The 20866-nt window shown below is 39.5% G+C and overlaps 1 protein-coding gene across 2 annotated transcripts in view; it reads right to left on the bottom strand.

Annotated features, from left to right (window-relative positions):
* Positions 1–20866, bottom strand: part of gabrb2b (gamma-aminobutyric acid type A receptor subunit beta2b) — a gene marked incomplete at both ends in the record, with an annotated part of 51691 nt that overhangs the window by 15290 nt on the left and 15535 nt on the right. For both annotated transcript variants that reach the window (XM_079170955.1, XM_079170956.1), the window contains 2 exons: positions 1692–1774; positions 11062–11282. In XM_079170955.1, the coding sequence (XP_079027081.1) occupies positions 1692–1774; positions 11062–11282 (304 nt within the window). The remainder of the gene's footprint in view (positions 1–1691; positions 1775–11061; positions 11283–20866) is intronic.

The raw sequence follows: 20866 nt of genomic DNA, 5'->3' as shown, positions 1-20866 counted from the left end.
TGATACCAACTATACTGTTATCACTGAAGGAGAGGGGGAGGCCATGTAGCTGCTGTTCACCTTGTCAAACCTGCTGGAAAAACAGGTTTAATTGTTTTGTCCCCCACTGGTTCTCTTCAACCATTTGGCCTAACATTTTAGCATTTTATCTCTTTCACATTGATCTTCCACAGCTTGATTTCAACTCTCTCTCTCTCTTTTGGCGTTCTCTCTTCAGTTTGTTTGGATTCTTTTTTATATTTTAACTGCCAACTCAACTGTACCTATATCTCAAGCCCAGATGTCCTCAATTTGTCCGATTGAAGATGGACGTAATGTGTGTTTACATTCCGCATTCGATGTCAACAAACTATTTTCACGGGTATCATAGAATTTGCTACAATATGTAATGCAGTTGGTTTATGTGCCCATCGTGCACCAAGCAAAACGCATTCAAGTCCATTAGCTGACTGCATTCCTGTAACCACACTCCCACAGAACTTAGCTGGCTGCTGCTGGACGAATGGTCTCTATCTGCACTTTTTTGTTATAGAGCTGTATGCATCCTTAGTCTCGCGTACATAAACTACCAGATCTTATGATCACATTTCGTGGAAAGTAAAATCTTTACAACAACGATGGCTTGTAAAAAAATCTCAAAGCAGTTACTGTTCGTACAGGCACATTGCTGGGAGTCTCAGGCCTCTGCTAAACTTCATTGTGCAATCCTGGGTTTAAAAAAAAGAAGAAGCTTAAATCACTTCTTTTGCTCTTCATGCTCTATTTCCTTTTGTATACCAGCACCAGCTGTAAGCCTCCAAGCTCACATTGCACAGTCGAGTACAATAACCATAACTCTCTCTAGATGGAAACTACATTCAGATGCATTTATAGTTATCCAGTTGCTTTGACAAAGTCTGAGCAAGTTATATCTACGCAAGTAGATATAACTTTGGTGAATGGTGAGGGCACCTTTTGTACCTCACCATTCACCACTAGAAATATACTTTCATCCATCCCGAGTGTGGCAGAAACTAAGGAGGTATTTTTTATTTATTTTTTTTGCATTGGAGCAGCAGTTAGCATAGCAAGTTATAATGAAAGAAGACATTCATTTGAGAAATGTGAACCTGCCATTTTACTTTATCACTTCAGCACCACGGACAGCACATATTACACACAATATTCTGCTGCTCCAGCGAGGGTAGAGGCACTTATTGAACTATTACCATTAGTTCATTTGATGATGCTCAAATTCATTTGACCTTCCACTGATTTTTCCAAAGTCTGTGTGGTAGTGGAGTTGAAAAATATCTTTCTTCTTGGAATCAAATTTTGTGCAATAAAAACAGCTCTACATTAGCTGAACTGATACAGTTTTTTGGGGGTAAAAGAGCAAACTCAGGGGAGGGTGTATTTAAGAAGGAAATAATGCATCTACTTTTACCGGGAAATACAGTAAATTGGATGGGAAGGATTATGTTGAAAATATAAAAATTCGGAGTAAATCCTAGCACTACAGTAGAGCATTAATTGTTTGGACCCAGTGCGGCCCAGTCACACATGACAGCTGACTGGAAAAAAGCTAAGCATATGCCAGTGTATAAGGGTACAAACACTTAGGGCAGTCCAGAGATTTATAGCTTGGAGAAGAAACAAAATAATAAATGACACAAGAAAATAATGAGTGAATAAAGGGACAAATTACTCACAGCTCTCTATCTCGAGTGTGCAGTTTTGCTCATCCAGTGGATACCTTCTCAGGTCCATCATACACGCAGCGGTGGTAGTGATCCTGAAAACACATAACACAACATGTTCATTTCACGGCATTGTGGTAGATTTAGCTTGACAGCAAACTGGTTGTTTGTCAGTAACGGTGTCATGAATCAAAGTTTGAAGATATTTATGGGAAACATATAACTTCATTACTTAAAATACCTATTACATCCAATTAACCATGAACAACTAAAGACTTAAAAACTTAAAACCCCCAAACGTAAACGCAGGAGCCTTTGAGGGTTCGGGGGTGGTGGCAGCAGTGGTCGGAACTCTTTTGGGGATTACAGAGCCAAAACTAATCCTTATGTCCCAGTTTAAGCATTGTTTGGATTATCCTGTGGGTCCTCTGTCAGGCCCCACCTGAGATGTGAGTCACAGCAGGGATCACACTCTGTGGGATAGTTGTGGCAGCAGTAGGCCAGAGATAACAGCGGTAGTGTTGGTCCACGGACTAGTGCATATTAATATGACATATTATATACTGCTTCTACTATATGACATGAAGAAGAAGAACGGTGCTTAATGCCTTATGAACATTTTGTTGAGTGTGAAAATGTAATGAATAAACAAGGATAAAAGATATTGTTGGAGGTTCTTTTGTGTTTTTCTCCTCAAAAGGAGGAGTATATAGGTGCTTGCAGAATCCAATTTTGACATAAAACAAGTCATCAACTTGACTTTGTTAAACTCTATTTCAGAACTGTCAATAATGATTTATTTCTTTCTTTCTCTATAGAAGTTATTTCTAATTGTATCAAGATCTCAGACGTTGACCTCAAACTTTGAGTTTCTGTCTACTCGAGCAGCAGCTAAACCAAAATGGCAGACACATTGATAGAAATAAATTCAACATTGTTTGAATTATTTGACACTGAGCTGCTTCAAACATATAACCATACATATTTAGTGAACCAAAGTCAATACTACAATATTTATATTTCTGCTTTAAATCCTATTGTAACTCATGATGCATTTAAACTACAAACATGGACCGTAATAAATGAACTGCAGATGAAGCAAAGCAGTTTAAATCTGAAATATTTATTGGATCATTGCTCATAAATCTAATCTAACATTAAAAAAAAAAAACATTTTAGCATGGTAAGTGATTTTAAATTGCTACAATCAGCAGTGGCCAAGAGATAGCCTTCTGCTTTACTGCCCTCATCATATGTTGTGTATATATATGTCAGCATAATAGCATTCAGCTTTCCAATCTCTATCAAAATGAATAGACGGGGATGGATAATAAGGAATAACAGCAGCAGCCAACCACGAGTCAATAGATAAGGATATGTTGTCCATCAGACTTTGTGAAGGGACCATACGGACTATGCTGTGAGTAATAGGCTGCCATTCTTTGCCTGGCTCTGGTCTTGTGTTAGAACTTGACTCCCACTGAGGAAGTTCCCACAGAGCAGCACAGCATGGTGGGTAATCGTCTAGGCACACCTGACAACATAGATACATTTGTGCCAGAGGAGAGGCTCATCTTGAGTCCAATCCTCTGTGTTACACAGCAGAGATAATCACCTTTGTGTGTCTCTGTGCCTCTCTCTCTCTCTCTCTCTCTCTCTCTCTTTTGCCCTCTACTCTCTTTGCTCTCTCTTTATCACCATTCCATTGTTCAGACCGACAGCCACTGCAATGCCAATCTTTTTGCATCACATAATCTATTTTTTTTTTCTAAAAATCCATGCCATCTAAGGATCACACAATTGCACTCTGGATAATATTTGGAAGCAAACTTTTGAAATGATGAGGCAGCAATACTTTCACAATGCTGTGGTGGTCAGTGTTCTATAGAGGCAGCACGTTCCGTCCGTAAATCATGTGCGTCTGTGTCAAAGCAGCCAAGCTCACCGCAGGAAACATATGGCAAACAGGTTGGATCACACCTACCCATTTCAAAACAGCTATTGTATATATATATATATTGTATGCTATTATATACTCAGTCATTTAGAGATCAAACTAAAAGAAGGCAAAAATCAAAGGGAAGCTTTTATTTAAAACTTCTTGAAATGTTATTATTAGTATTGAAATTCACCAAAGAAATATTGTTCATGATCTACTACATCTAGGATGGTCCTCATCAGCTTCCTTTACAAATAAAGACATGGCCAGTAGTCAGGGTTCCCATGAAGAGCAAAAGAGACCCAAAAAGCTATTGGATATTGCACCTCATAACCCAAGTCATGACGAGTTCTTTCCATCTCTGTTTTGACACGAGGGTGAGTAATGAATTAAAAGCTACACATTTACTGTAACATGAGTAGTTTGAACTGTGTATTGTGATGTGCATGAAGGACAGATTCATTCAGAACCAGGTTAAAGATAACACAATGAGCATCTAGGAATTGTACGATTGCAAGAAAATCATTTGGAGAATACATTCTGATTCATCCACACAGTAAATTGTGTAAATAGCAGTAAAACCCCTGACTTCACTGAATCGCTTAATCATTCTCTCTATAGTTTCTTTCTTCTTTAGTGTGTTTGTCTGTTTCTCCCCTATTGCATTTACAAGATGGTTGGACAAATGCTGTTTTAAGTGTTCCACATCATTGCTTTTGCTGGTGTTACATTAGAAGGTCTTGAATAAATACAGTTTACAGTGGGTGGCCATTAAGGCCTCTAAAGAAGAAAAACATATTATATTGGTAATTGAAAGGCTTAGGAAGCAATCTCTTTTAGTCAAATAATAAATGTCCACTAGCTGTTTGTTCAAAAGGACAAGGGACCAGAAGTTCCTGAAGTTATACGCTCTACTGTAAGATGAATTGTGGCTCCGTAAATATCGACATGAAGGGAGGGCAGCACGGCGAAAGATACCACAGGAGTTTATTGATGCAAAGAGAGGAGATGGTAGAACATTTGAGGATAGAGGATGTCAGGTGAGTAAGTGAGGGAACTCTCACTGCTGTGCCTTTTAATAGCATTAAAGAAGTTCAAAGGGAAGAGTTCTAGCATTAACATGCCGTTTAATATTACACCCCCCCCCCCCCCCCCCCCCCCAAGGGTTTCCACCCCCCAGAGTGAGACAGGGAGGTTGTGTGAGCCTAAGAGGTTTAGATGGATTCTTCTTTTCTTTCTTTCTTGTCCCCTGTCTTTGTCAGCATTTATTTCTCTCTGATGGATTTGCTGCTGGTGATGGGGCACTGTGGCTTCCAAGTGTGTAACCAAGGAGTAAATTGCTGGTTACTTTCTGGCAACTTACTGATCTCTGTGTCAAGATGGAGTCAGCGGTGTAGAACTGAGAGCAAGAGCCTCTGGCAGGGTCTTCAAAAAGACAGTGTGGGAAAGGTTAAGGTTATGTATGTCTGTGTGGGGTTATGTGTGTGCATTTGTGCCCATGAGCATGTTTGCTATGTTGCTGTCACTCTGTGGATGTGTTGATGTGTGTGTAAGTGCCTGATTGTGTTTGCAGCTGTCTTTGCTCTCCATTTACCCTCACATACTTTCTCGCTTTTCCCATCCTTTAAATGATGCACAGCCACATCTCTCACTCTGTCTTAGTGCTTGGTTGCTTGGCTGCTGCCTGAGGACAGTGCCAACTGCACCGGCTGAGCCCCATATGTTGCGTCACCTGCAGTGACCCTCCATATTTACCGGATTTTGCTCGAAGACTCTGATCCTCGATGGTTCAAACTTGTGAGGTCAAATCAGGGACAAGTAGCCTAAAGGGTTTCCAGCAATCATTGGGATTCAGACCAAGTAAATGTGTTGACAGTTTATCACATACTCGGAACAGACATGCTTAGTGGATAGTAACTCAATATTGTAATACATAAGACGAAATCCACTTATTAAAAAATGTTTATAAGCATTGATCCTTGTCCCAATCTCTAGTGTTCCCTGCCCATAGATGTCTGTGTTTGAATACCAGTACATTGTTTAACATACTGGCAATTTACTTGAGTAACATTTTATGCTACTTTATACCTCTGATTCTACTTTGTACTCCTATAACGTTATTTGACAGCAATATTTTCTAGATCTTTAGTTACTTGCAGATTCCAATATTACATACAAATCATAGGTTAACTTTATAACAAGCCTATCTCATGACTCTCAGCCTAATCCCAGCACACATTCCCTATTAGAATCCAACACTTGTACTTTTAATGTAATATTGTTTACATTGTGGTGGAGTGATGCTTACTTTCACAAAGGATCTGAATACCTCTCTTCTATTGCCTACAGATCTTTATGATATTCATTCAGAGACACAAATTGTGTCTTGTGCCAGAGCGGCATTATTTTATATTTAAGATAATGACAGCATTCAGAGAGCACTCATCCCCCAATGACCAGCTGCTTCCCACCTACAGCTTACCAAGAAAACAGAGGGAGTAGGATGCCCACAGAACTGAATCAGTTGGATGCTGTAACATTCATACTAAACAAAAGTCTCTGCTATTGTTGGAAGGCATACTATTCTGTTTGGCATTTCCTGTAAATGTTAATTCAACCTAATATCATTCATATTATTATTTAAATTAACTAGTACTTGTGTGTATACCAATTTCTCAACTTATTGTCAGAAAGGCTCATTGTTTAACCCTGATAAAGAACAAAGGTAAGACGCTCTTTTACATGTCCCATCCCAGGCCTACCCTTCTGAGAGGCACTTTTATTGCTCGACATGATTTTGGCTTTTATACTGTTATTATACTTCCTAAAGTCAATTTCTATTCGTTGCTGTTTTTTCAGGTTACAAAAACACTTGAAATGATGGATTTAGATCAATGTGGGGGTGTTACAAGTTGCGTGGGAAAAGAACAATAGCCAACAGATATGTAAAAACAATCCTTTTAGTTCAATGGTAAATACAGTGTGTGTGTGTGTGTGTGTGTGTGTGTGTGTGTGTGTGTGTGTGTGCGGACCCCACAATTAGGCGAAACAATATTTAGACCCCTCAAGGGAGGACAATGTGTATGTGTGTGTCTCTGTGAATATCTATCAGCTGTTAGTGCATTCTGTCTGTGTGGCTTTCGCTATTATCGGCATCTATGGACTTGCATTCAAATACGTCACTTTGGACATGTTTTAGGAGAGTTACAAGCTGTAACTATTTCTTGATGAATAACATATTGTCCATCCGCCCACCACTTCTGTGCAGCTTCTCTGCTGGTTACCTGGCAACCTCACGGTGACGACTGTGACTGGGAAGTGAAAATGTCTGACTGTTGATCGCCTAGAAATAGTTCCAGTACGTAACTCTTTGTAAAACCATGACATGTTGTTTTTATATTCCTTTTTTTCCCGTTTGTTACTAATTATTTTTGTGTACAGACTAATTAAACAGGAGACAATGGGTTTATTTGAGAGACTTTTTGTATTTTTGAACATTGGAGAGTGCCATTCTAGCTCTTTACCATGCTTTTTTATGTGAAGCTAAGCTTATACTGACTCTAGATCTATTTTGAATAGACATACATGAGTGTGGCGTTGATCATCTCTTATAATCCTCAAAATGGAAGCAATTAGGTGCATTTGCACAAAAAATACATGCAATACATCAACAAAACTCCAACTTTGTCCCGTATTTATGATACTGAATACATCTTTTAATCATTTCAGATATTGTTATTCACATTTGTATATTTATTAAGTCAGAGTACATACATTATAATTTGCATTAATCATTCATATTTTAATTTGTATGGTGTATGGTTATAACACTGCCTTCTGCGATAACCCAATTTTCATCTCATAGACCACTAAAGTTTCATAAAGTCTAATCTTATTTATTGGCATAACAAATATATAACTACATAATTTGTATTAGGCTTTCAGTGGACAGTAATATGCTGTATCTGCATGTGCTGTGTGGATTTGTGTGCACTCACTGACATGTGCAAGATCCCATGACCCAATTTAGGATTTGTTAAAATCTGGTCATCCTACTTACATGATATTGAGTGTCAAGGGTGATGGATTTCTTCTCCCTATTTCAATCTAATCCCACTTCATCCAAATTAATATGTGCACTGACTTGTCATAACGTCTGCAGTGCATGGGAAATGTGAAAATATTCCAAGTGATTATGGATTTTCTATTTGCATATTGGTTTCAATAGTTGGTTTGATACTGTAGGTTATCCGATTGAAGTAGAATGCCCTGACACAGGGATGATTTGCACTATTTCAGTTCTATTTCAGCATCATCTGACCCTCACAATCTGCTGGTACCTCTCTAGCTTTCTTCTGTGTGCTTTTGTCTACTTTTGATGTTCCAGGCAATGAGCACATCGGCACTGAACTCAGAGGGAAGCACTGCAAAGCTGTGATCAAGCACCATTCTTATGAAATGAACAGCAGACGTTGCCCTAGTATTAAATGCCGTTAACTTCCTACGGGACTGACAGTATTTAGGGTACAGTGTGTCCAGGATGTTACTGATTTTATTTAGAAAATGCCTTTATTCCCACACTGCATCAAAATAACTTAAACACCCGTCAGGCAGTTAGCTTGATGCTGTTTTTCCTGTGTGTATGAATCTGATGTGTAATGCTTTTTCTTTTCATACATTCAAGTGTCTGCTAAATACCTTGAACCCAGGTATGATCCAGGAAGAATGGTTGTCAGTTAACCGATTGTAACCAGGGGATTTCTGATTTAATCTGAAGTGTAAAAAAAAATTCAAAAAAATCTGATTCTAATTCACCTTTTACTCATGAATGCGCTGGCATAATTGAACACTGCGCTCAAGTGAAGGTCCCATACCCCCTGCAATAAAACACTTAAGGACCTCATTACCGTCCCTTTGTTTGGAAGATAGGTCCTCAAGTTTCTTTCTTTAACTCAAGGCCATAGCACTTGTTCCATGTAAAGTCAAATTTGACTGATTGTTGTGTAGAGATCAGGATTGCAGTGCAAGAAACTGTAATGTTCAGAGGGGAAGTAGCTGGCCATAGAAATTAGTTCTGTACTTATTTTCTTTCCCTTGCACTTATCTCTTTATCTAAGGCTTTTTCTTCATCTCCAAAGATGAAATGACGGCCTTTTGTTCTCCCCTTCCCCTCTGCTCTTGCTGTAACTACAACACTAACCATATCCAGCAACTATTTACTATTTATTTGCTATTCAAGTGTTCAGAATCAGAAACAGTTGGGCTTCAACGCATCATTTCCATCCATCATTGTCAGAGATGTTACTTTGGTTGGCATGGAAGTAGTAAAAGTAACATAATGAAACCTTATGTAGACGACATGCGTTTAGGCACTGAGCAAATCACAAGCTGCTGAACACAGTAAATGGGCATTGGGTGAGTAATGAAGACGGATAACATCGACAACGACGACAAAGAGTCTGACAAGGTTTCTTTCTAATTCTCTCCTTCTGTGTTTTGTTGTCTCTCTATATATATATTTAATTTCACTCTCCCGCAGCAGTGCCAATGTGCTGCCATGATGGCCATTAAGATGTTATGGTTTTCAATAACTTTTTATAGTTTGGGCATCAGAGGCCTATTTGCAAAATGAACTGATGAGACATCAGTGAGGTATGAGAAGTGCACTGTAATCATGTTAACTTTGAGAGGTTGAAACTCAGTGGAATAAGTCAATCAATTTATATTGTACTATTGAGGTTTCGTTTTTGGCAACTGGAAAATAGATGGGATGTGTCAGTAACATGTCAAACATGCAAAAGTCTCAGCATGGTGAAATATTCAGAATAGTTTCTTAAGTGGCCTCCGAGAGGAATGTTTACAGTGAAAAGATCGAACCTTATGTTTTGTAAAAGTAGTATTCAACAAACACAGAAATCTCAGAAACTCATTCATCCCAATAAGTTTAAGATGATTGTAAAAAATGACAAACATATGCTCTTCAATTGTTCTCTGGTAGGAGACATGACTAAGATAAATGGATGTTTCAATCATCTGACACGATTTAATTCAAACTAATCTCTAATTAGAGATCCAATTTTGCGGTCAAAAACAATGTCAGTGGTCAATTTAATGTTAATAGCTTGTCATGATGAAAAGGAGGAATAGAGGTCTATAAGGGAATATTCTAAATGTTCCTTTTCCTCTGAGCCTCTGGAGGGGCATGTCGGTGCATGTGATTGAGCAATGACAGGGGAACGGAGAGAGAAAAGACAAAAAACTTGTGCTGGAAGCTGTAACGCTCACAAGCCAAGGCCAGACAGTGTGTCATTATCAGTAATAATGAGGAGCAAGGATCATATCAACTTCTGACGAATAGAACATTTGCAGTAAGGTTTTTAAGCTGTCTAATGTGTTTTTATTTCTCTTGCAAACGGACAATATGTAGTCGTAGTGCACTGTTGGTTTGGTCATTATTTCAGCAGGCCATCCTTCAACACAAGACATTTGTTTTTAAGAGCGCTAATGGGAGTTGATGTTCAAAGTCTACGGCCCTTATATAGCAGGCTGCTGTATGGCTTTTAGTCCGTTTGACCGTCTGCCTATGATACAACGATGAAGTTACTTCTTTATGCAAATCAAAGTTTAAAATGTACACGTTTGACTGATTCTATAATATAAGTTCTCTCTCTGGCGATCTGGAGAACTCAAGCATTCCAACTGGTTAATGCATAGATATATGATCATACATAATCATGAAGACAACATAGCCTCACTTTCTCTCTGTCAGATTCTAATGACCTTTTTCTGAGGATAACACATGACATATAAATTAGAGAGCAAAAAAAAAATATATATATGTATATTGAAATATATATTTTAGCAAAAACAAGACAGAAAGTAAAACTTTATATATGCTTTATATATACTTTTGGTGGTGGTGCAAATTATGCAGATACCTTGTAAAAGGGCTCAATTTAGTGTTACAGAAGCCTTTAGTTGGTGATGTGCACATGTCCAGATAATGAGGATTCAAGTAGGTCACTACATCAACATTTTAATTTTGCTCAGGGGCCATATTGCACCTCACACCAGTAGTTTTCTTCATCTGGCTCTGATGAGCTAATTCCTGACTGAGACTGATGCAGCAATCATTGACACATTATTGTGTTAAAGGTGATAGAATCTTTTTTAGTTTTTTCGTTTTTTGATTTAAAAAAAAAAAATGAAAGTACATTGACAAAATATTAAAATGGAAAGTGTCTGACAACATGAAGTAGAAATTACTGCTAACTATTACTAACATTTTTAGTGTATCGTTTATCATTCTATTATTGTATCTGGTGCTATGTTCATCCATTTGGGAGATATTACGTATGTTTGTCTTTATTTGCAAATGTAAACATCTAACACTTTGTTCTTGTTGTGTTGTCAAAAAGTGTACTCTCAGAGATTATATCTCACCTTAGACCGTACAGTACGGTACCATCCGGGTGCAGTCGGATCATTCTATTTTTCACTGTGACACCGTGGACAAACGATTTCTTGTCATTGAGGAAGTAGGTGTCGGGGACCCAGAGCTGGTCAGCCACCCGGTTATCTAAGGTCAGGTTGAGGGGGATCTCAGAGTAGGACAGCCGTTTGTCTCGCCAGGCCTGCTGAAAGTACATCGTCAGTGTGTAGTCCTGAAAGTGCACAGAGAGGAGGAGGACAGGGGGGGGGGGGGAAGCCAGCAAATCAGACGGGAAGGAGACAGATGAATTGGGAAGCGGCCGGGAGAGAAATGGAGAGAAAAGAGAGAGAAGACACGGTTATTCCAAGAAGTGACCATTTTACACAGCTGCTCTGTACTACAAACACTCAGATTAGACCAGACTAGGCTTCAATATTGGATGAAGTTCACTTAAAAGCAAATGGAACAGTAGGAGTACAGGCCAAAAAAAAAACTCTCAGTAAAAGGCAATGGGGAATTCCTTCTTTTCATAGAAACATGAAGTTAAGACAGACAGTGTGAAAGAGCATGTTCGTGTCAGAGAGGGGAAGAGACACAGAGAGGCAGATGGTTTGGGTTTGCGCGTGTGTGAGCGAGAGAGAGAGTTTGGGTCTGTTAATATATGATAAAAATATGTTTGTGGCTTGCTCGTTATATTGGTTTGTCTTTGTGGATGTGACACACATTGCAAACCGTTCTTACTCAAATTGCGTCAAATAACGCAGCTTGGTCAGTGCTCCCCGGAGACTGACATCGCCGCACGTTTAGCGTTTTTATACGACGCTCAGTGTAACATGAGGATAGTCCAAACAGTGTCGTCGTGAGGGATGGTGGTGGAAGGGTCAAACAAACACACTTCGTCCAGGAGTCAGCTGTATAAAAATAAGAGTTCCGTTGAAATGTTGTCACATCCGTTGTTGGTCACATGACTTGTTTGTCACTCGCTAGTCACGTCATTAGCGAAGTTAACGTCAACCACGCTTTAACCACGTTATTTGATGCATTGGTGTGAGAATGTGTAATAGACCACGTGTTCCAGACAAATGAAAGCAACCCCCAAGCAACCTCAAAAAATCTGTTTTACAAAATATCTCCTGTATGCTCTATTTGCTTTGACAGATGCTGTCTTTCTGGGATTAAGTATAGCTAAATGAGCTCACTATGTTGTACTTGCATAACATATTCACCCAGTTTCTTCTGCTTTTCCTCCCACAATCAGAATGGTAGACCATCGTCTCGCATCACATCACAAGTCAAGCACAGGCAGCACTTGTCTGCTTTACATAGCAAAGTCAGACATCAAAGTGTGTTGGGCATTATATGCATGTTTGCCTTCCTCATGCATGGAGAAGATGAAGAAGAAAGAAGAAGACTATCTGTGCCACAATGTTACTGAGGCAAGCTTGTGTGGATTTATTTAATTGAGACACTTATAGGTCACATTTACCACTAGTTGTGCTATAGAGCGATGTTTTGCGTGTTTTTCTGTAGTATTTGTACCTATTTGCACAAGGTTGCAAACATACATGTTCATGCGGGTAATACAATACACATTCCTGTTATGGGTTTGTGCAGTTTGCTGATCAGCAGTTGTTGGCAGTGATTCGGTAACAAATGTACCACGGCGCCAGCAAAAAGTAGAGAAAAGGAAGATGGCTAAATAGCAATTATTCATGAAAATGATGCAGGTGTCGAAATATGAAAAAAAAAAAAATCAGCTCAAAAGTTCATATTCAAAGCATTCATAGAGATGATTGTTCTAAAATGCAGGCTGTTGGGACTATACAAGGATACATTTCCTCTAGTTATGATGAAACACTCAAAACCTGAAACACATACAAGAGGTTAATAATTCATAAACAAATAGAGGAAGTTTGATAACTTGCAGTTAAATTCCATGACGCTAAATCTAGGACACGCTGAAACAGCCAAGCCAGCAGTCAGATGCTTATGTATTTCACTGAAGTACGAAGCCTACCAATCATCCATGAAAAACTAAGTGAAATAAACTTGCTGTCTCAGGGAACTTTTTGTCATGACTAGCACATCCACTTCCTGGCAAAGAGGCTGAACATGCATTTTTGAATATGCCCGTCGGCTACAGATCTGACATCCGACAGCACCTTGGGAACTGGAGGCTTGGATATTGACTGGATGGAGTCAGGGAAACGGGGGCAGGTTTTCTCAGTGAAGCCCTTGTCTGACAAATAGCTTTTGTTATGTTGTTGTTCGTACCTTATTTGGCTTGGGGTGCTGACAACCACGAGTTTGAAAATTTAGTTTTTTCAAAAGACATAAATAGTCTAGTGGCATTTCTGGCGTTCAACAGTGTAAATGGACTTGTAATGGGAATAGATCTAATTCAGTTAATCCAGGCTGAAAAACTGAATGGGATTAATGGGAATTTCATAGCAGACTAATCTTGTATTTGTCTTCCTTATAGACTATATAACTGTAGAGGTCTAATATCTTGGTTGCTTTACACTTCCACCAACTGCACGTGCTGCCATCGCAACACTTCCATCCCTGGTCGGTGGTTATGTAACAGCTCACACTCTTTCTGGCATGCTGTGCACCGCAGTTCATGTGGTAGAAGAGATGCTTGTTGCCATGTCGTCCTCCTTAACTACCATCGCTGCACTCATCAATACACAACATCAAGCAGGCGGGTTTACTGTGATGTATGAAACATCAGAGAGGCTTCTCTATTTTTCCTTCTTGTGGGCCCGCACACACATGTACACACCGTGTCTCATCCCGTTTTGTTCGTATTATTAGTGAATTTATTTAAGTTTTTAGTTTGAGTATTTTTTGTTGATACATTTCAATTATATTGATCTCACTTGTTTGGTCTTTAAAATGTCAGAAAATGAATGTTGAGATCAGTATCTCCCAAAGCTCAAGATGACATCCTCAAATGTATAGTTTTGGTCCAAAACTCAAAAGATGTTCAGTTTACTATCATAGAAGAGCAAAGAAACCGGAAAATATTCACATTTAAGAAGCTGGAATCAAAGAATTTACATTTACTTTTTCCTTTTGAAAAGTTACTCAAAACCAGTAATTTCATAGTTGACATCAAACGATTAATAAATGAATCGCTGCGGCTCATCTTGTTGGAACTCTGCAGTCTGTCTCAATACACAGTAAATCTTTTCTATAGATAGAACATGTATTTATATATATATATATATATATATATATATATATATATATATGTGTGTGTGTGTGTGCGTATGTGTGTTTATTGTGCCTCAGAGATTACAATATAATATAGAAGCACACAATGCAGCTGTGATTGTCGCCTGGCACTGTGGATGCAATATGTAATATTGCAATATGTCCTTTGCAATATGTTAACAGCAGGGATTACATAACAAGAATCATGATCTTGTATATTACATCTCTTGCCAGCCCCAGCACTTATAATATGCATCATTTGAAAAAGCCATCAGCCATTCTGGCATATGCACAGCTCTCCTCACCACATTGTACACGTCTTGAATCTGAAGTACTCTTAAGTAGCCATGAGAGGTTCGATAAAAAAAAGCTGACGTTCTTACTCCATCATGGAGTAAGAAGGTAGGCTACTATGCAACGTAGGGCATGATTATTAAAGAGTGAATGTTTCCAACGTCATCCCTGAGAGCCTATTATTGCAGGCCTATATACTTGAGAAAGTTGTGGTTTGCTTTGTGGGACGAACTCTGTGGAGGTGCCACTGTGGCTAGTTTACAGTGAACATAAAGCTGTTGTTGAAGACAGCTATGGTGTGCCCCTCTCCTCCTTCTGTGGGAGGAGGAGGTTGTAAATCAGCAGAATAACTGCAGTGGCTGTGTGTAAGTGCAAGGGAGGCTGTCATAACAACAGTCATAATGAGCATCAGTACATAAACTATGTTGGAGAGAGACGGAGAGAATTGGAAAGATAAAGGAAAGGAGACAGAGAGTGATGCAGGAAGAATGATGTTGGATTTATGAGTGCAGGATATGCTGTGCTGCCAAGCTGCCAAGGAAAGGACATTACAAAGTAATCATTATATTATCCCACTCTAAGCCATTACAGAATGCAAGAGTCCATTATAACTAATAACTAATACAGTTCCACAGCACGCCTCCTACTGTGTGCCGTTTCCTCATTTTAAAGATTTTTTGGTTAAATACATTTCTTACAGATCACACAAGCTATTTCATATAAGTCAATCAGTCCATTTTGTTCATATTTGCTACTCCTGTTATTGTCTATTCAAACCACAAATAAAATGTATTTACATTCGTTGACGATATAAATTTACAGTACGAGAAAAAAAGAAGCCAAACCTTCAAAAGAGGTCTAAAGGTCTATCTTGTATGTAAAAGACCTGCATTATGTGCAATTAATGCAACTGCTCAGCACACATGACCATGACACATTAGCTACAGATACATCATCATCAAAAGCCCGCGAGGGTGCGCTCCACTGCTGGCGCTGTTAGATCATGAGACTCCCCTCACCTGGCCCACTGACGGCATATGCTGTACACTGAGAGAGGCACTGTCATCACCGCTCTGCAGTAACTCGTAGCTGTCTGAGCGAGTGAGAGGCCAAAGAAACAGCCTCCAATGATTATCCAGCACACATTGAAATTCTGACCTCGACATCTCGAGTCATCTGACCCCAAGCCTCAAACGGGTGAAAAGCCTCAATTAGTCATAATGACCAGGGTCCCTTCTGATATGAAAGCTGCTCTGGCCAAATGTAAGCCTGCAGTCACTGATATTTACACTGATTGGAAAATAGTTAGCATGCATATTGTGGATCATAAATGAAAAACTTTGCTTCGTGAAAACACCTTTAGGCATTCTAGCGCAATTCCAGTCCAGTTGGGAAACCAAAGTCTGAAATTAGAGTCTGAAGTATAGCCCTTTTTAATGAAAAATAGCTGTAAGAATCAGATAGTGTTTGTGATGACCTGATTCATAACTAGTCAAGAAAACAGCTTAAACAAATACCAGGTCTGAGCTGGTGAATTTCAACTTGTAATTTAGCAATGGACAGCAAATGACAGTTCGATGTGTGGTGAGATGTCTGACGTTTAAAGTGCTCCTGAATGTGAATGATGGGAACTGGAACTTATGGAGTCAACCGATGATCACCGAATCTATATGGCACGGATGATCTCATGTTCTTCCCTGAGGCTCGATGTTTTTTAATTGAACACATAGTCTGTGACAAGGCCCATCCCACATGCTCTGTAGTTCCATCCAGATGATGTCTGCAGACTTCAAATTACCGAAAGGGCACGTTTTACTGCCAGAGTCACTGTAAGGGCAGATTTTCTCAGAAAGAGGCAACGATTCCAGACAATACTATTTATACAATATGTGCTTGGTCAGTCAGCTCTTCAGGCAATGAAATTGTGCAGAATCTCATATTTTACAGTTTTCCTTGGACAGGATTTGACTGCCAGGGAGACTCATGGAGGCCACAATTGTTAGCAGGTAAGCATCTCACATTGCACAAATGATTAACAGCTCACATGCTTTGTGCTTGTTGAGACTCGTCTGCCATGAATTGGCCTTGAATATGAACGATCTATAGCTGTCTCGGCCTCTACGTCTGTCATTATTTTCTAAAGAAATTCGAACAATCCAGCTTCTTCATTTTGTCACTTTTCCAAATAGATCAGCTGCGATCAGTGTAAACATGTGGAGAACAACAAACAATTGGAAATGAAAATCAAAAAAAAGATGTTCCAGCTGCCCACTCTGACCTCGTCAACCCCACTCATCCTCCAAGCTGCCCTGTCCACTAACCCCTCACATCTCATCTCCACCCCCGCAACACATGGCTTCTCTTGGGCTGAGGACAGATTTAGGAACTAATATTAGACTTATTTGGAATGTTTGAGAATTCTTACAAATCCTACTTTGTGTGTTGTTCAATTGTTCCAACTTTGTTTTTGCTTTGTTATTTATAATGTGCGATGTCCCTGGAGATGGGATTTATTGTATTTATTTTTAAAGCAAGTCATAACAAATTACTATGTAATAAAAAACTATGTTGTCATCGTCTTAAGAAGCAACATTTGAACATTTTCTGATCTGGTTAGGTTTAGGCAACAAATGGCTTGATTATAGGGACTATATTGAATATTTTCGTAATAACAATGGATCACATCACTATCTATTATGTGAAAAGGGTTGATCATAGTGAATCCACTTAGAATTATCACCCAACTCTGCTGTTCCCTGTTAGCTCTACACAGAGCTTTATAGCATCAGTTCATTGTTTTGGTTTTGAGACCTGCTTACTGTGCTGGTTTTTTTTGTTCTCAGATTTACAAGGTGGACAGAAATACAACTCCAAGTGAATGCTAATATTGTGTGTCTGCAGGATGTGTAGCAACTGTTCAAGATAAGTTCACCAAATCAACCTAAAATGTGATATTAAAACACCAAAAAATCTATGAGGGAGAATGGAGGCTTGAGTCTGTAGGGAGAGAAAAACGAGAGAGGGTTCAGAATGAGGATGACTTAATAGTGAGTACTGGTTATATATCGCTTTCTCCCCACTACCCTTGAAGCCAGTTTTCCATTTGAGAGCTGTGGAATGGTGTGGTGAGTTTGCTGGAAGAGATGGGGGGTGTGGGAGGGTTTTTAGAGGTGGAATAAATGAAAGGCACTGGAAAGCTCAATGGAGCAGTGATGCAAATTGCTTTTATTCTCACAGCTCCTCAATTCCAGTCTCTGATTTCAGCACCAGCAATGACCTCCCTCTGCTACTTTCTATCCCTTCTCTTTTATCCCTTTCCTCTTCTGCCCCATCCATTACATTTTTCCCATATTCTCTTTCCGATCATTTATTTTCTATTTCATCTCCCATTTTCCCCTTCATTCCTTTACACAAACCCTCTTCCATCGACTTTTCTCTATAGCACCCCCTCTCTCTGTATTCCCTCTCCATCTCTCCATCTCATTCTCAGAGGACCTTCTGTTGCATCTATTTGCATGCAGAAGTAAAAAAAGGGAAGCGGGAACACATTGGTGGGGAGTGTGAATGGCTTAGATCATTGCGACTAAACAGAGACAGGCGAGGGAGCTGTCTAGAGAACAAGACAGGTGTTGGATCAGCCTCTGAGGTGTTTTATGGCTTTTGGCGGGCCACATTCAGATTTTAATAGCTCCTCCTTGAAGCATGTTGACGATGTAGCTCGGGAGTGTTCATTTCCAAAATTGTCATGTTTTGCATGTCGATAACAGGGCACCAAATCCACCACATGATTGCATGGACTGATATTTAAAAAATATTGACAAGCCATGTGATTATCATATGATTTTGTTCTTGAATATTTTCTTTTTTTGAAAGAGGTATGTGTCACTTTAAATTATTTCTATAGTGCACTGACCTTGAATAGTGCCTCTGTATCCTCCTCTACCTCCTATCCTATTTGTGTCTTTCTTCCTCTGCTCTTCTCTTTACAATACCCTCAGTGGGGAGGAAATGTGATTGCTCCACCACTCAGTCATATGTCCATACCAAACTCTATCATCCCCCTACTTCAGTTCCTCCAAAAAAGCCCTCCAACAGCAAGTGGCTTTCAATTTCCTGTCTCACACAGTCCTCATGCTGTCAGCGACAGGGTATGAGGAACCTGGCATAGGGCACAGCATTTCCAAAGATGCCTAATAATAAACATGCCCATCCCCACAGAGCTGAGTGACATATATTCCCCAGTCTCTGGGGATCTGTGTATGGAGTCTTTAGGATTCAGCACAGTATCTGGAACAGCTTGTGCACCGCATGTTGAAATCTGCAACAGGAACAGGGCTGCTGCAGGGGTTTCGTTTGGTCTGTTTGCTCCGGAATATATAATGCTGGTATCTGTTAACCCAACAGTCAGAAGGACAGCTTCAGCAAAAAAATAAATAAATCAAAATAGATATATCTGTGTCTCTTATCCCTCTTTTCTTTATACATCTCCATTTTCCTTCACTACTCTTTCCTCATTTACTCACGCCTGGACTCTGCTTTCAAGAGAGCTTGCTGCTGAAGGTGAATCACATTTAAAGGAACCTTTTTCTTCCCTTCTCAAAACTCTCCCAAAGCACAGGTTCACAGCTTTGCCAGTTGGCAGTGGTGCAGCTTAACTGACTACATACTATTCATTAGAGTTGACTGGAGCATCTGCAGGCCCTTTTGTGTCCTCTGAGAGGAGTAGAGTGGAGTGGCAATTCCAAGGGGGGAAGGGTTGTTGGTGGTGGTGGCGAGGTGATGGGGAAGAGAAGAGAGGGCAGAGCAGAAGGCAAATTATCAGGGTGCCTTTTGAAGCCCACTGGAAGACAGGGAAAACGTTGATTGGGATTTCACTCTCAGCTGTCATTCAAACTAAATGGAAGGTTAGCTGGCCAAAGAAGTAGGAGAAAACATGATTCTGTGTCTGCACATGTCATCTGTCCCATCTGTGGGGGGGTTTGAGTCATTATCCAGCTAAAGATGCGTAGATGTATGTCTGTTTTACCACAAACTTGCCAAAATGCCTGCCAGAGTATTAGACAGCTGCCCTTTGACTATCCCACATACACAATTCACATATAAATACAATAATCCACTGGAGCAGTCCCACAGCTCATGCATTATGGAGGTCTGTGGAACTGAGGAAGAAGCTGATTGCTATTCGAACAGGGTACCAAGAAGCACACACCACATATACACATTGTCAACAATGAGATAATGCAATATATCGACATCTGTGGATCGATTTTGCGTGTAGATTCTAAATGAACACTGGTTAACAACCTATATCTAAACAAATCCAGTTCAAACACGTGTCTCCCCTGTCTTTTTTCTTTGACTATGTACAGAGTTGTGTGAGCTCAGATGTGATGGCCTGCATACAGTATCTCCTTGAGCAAGGACACCCTAGAAGAAGCAATATCTCCTCACAGTTGGAATGACCTATAAGAGACACAGGGGTGCTTTAGGAGGGTGTCGGCTTCAGAATGTGTGTTTGTGCGTTCCCTTGCCTAGCCATGGACCTCTGTGTAGTTACAGATTCAACATTGGACCGTAGGGCCAACAGGGGACATCTAGTAGGTCCAATTATTTGTATGCTTTATTAAAACATGCTAAAATCATGTCTAAAATCATTAGTGAATTCATTCCAAATGTAGCCAAGAGGGGAGCTGCAGGTATTTGAACACATGTCTAACACATCATGTTTTTCACACTCTATAGTTTAAATGGCTTCCAGTCCAAGGCAGGCTTTCAGGCTACAGACTCCTTAAAACAATGAATCAACTTCAGTGGATGTCCTGAGTAGTTTCAAGCCTTCCAGTAAAATGAAGGGCTACCTATGACGCAGAGGTATAAAATGTATTTTAAAACTGTAAAACATAGACCAGAAAAAAACAAGTTTTAATATGCACAATTAATTATTCTTTCAAGGAAATAATAATCCACATTTTTCCTTTCCAATTGTGCTATAAAAAGAGATTGCAGGAATACAATTCCATTCCATGACTAAACACAAAGTATAAGGAAAGTACCTTATTCAGGTCCCCTCTCAATCTGTGTTCAACACAAACTATTCCATTGCAGGCTCTGGAGGTCTCTACTTTGAAAGGTACACATTGGCCAGGGTTGTATCCAAATATAATAAAAAGTGTATAATTATAGTCCACTGTTGGTAATGTAGGGAAGTAATTGTACGAGAATTCTTCCCCATTTTAACTGTAGCAAACATATGGCTTAAAATATTCAATTAAAATGACTTTCATTCAAACCTCTGGAATTCTC

The sequence above is a fragment of the Pholis gunnellus genome, assembly GCF_910591455.1.
Source record: "Pholis gunnellus genome assembly, chromosome: 13".
Lineage (NCBI taxonomy): Eukaryota > Metazoa > Chordata > Actinopteri > Perciformes > Pholidae > Pholis > Pholis gunnellus.
This window is presented reverse-complemented; position numbering and strand designations above follow the sequence as displayed.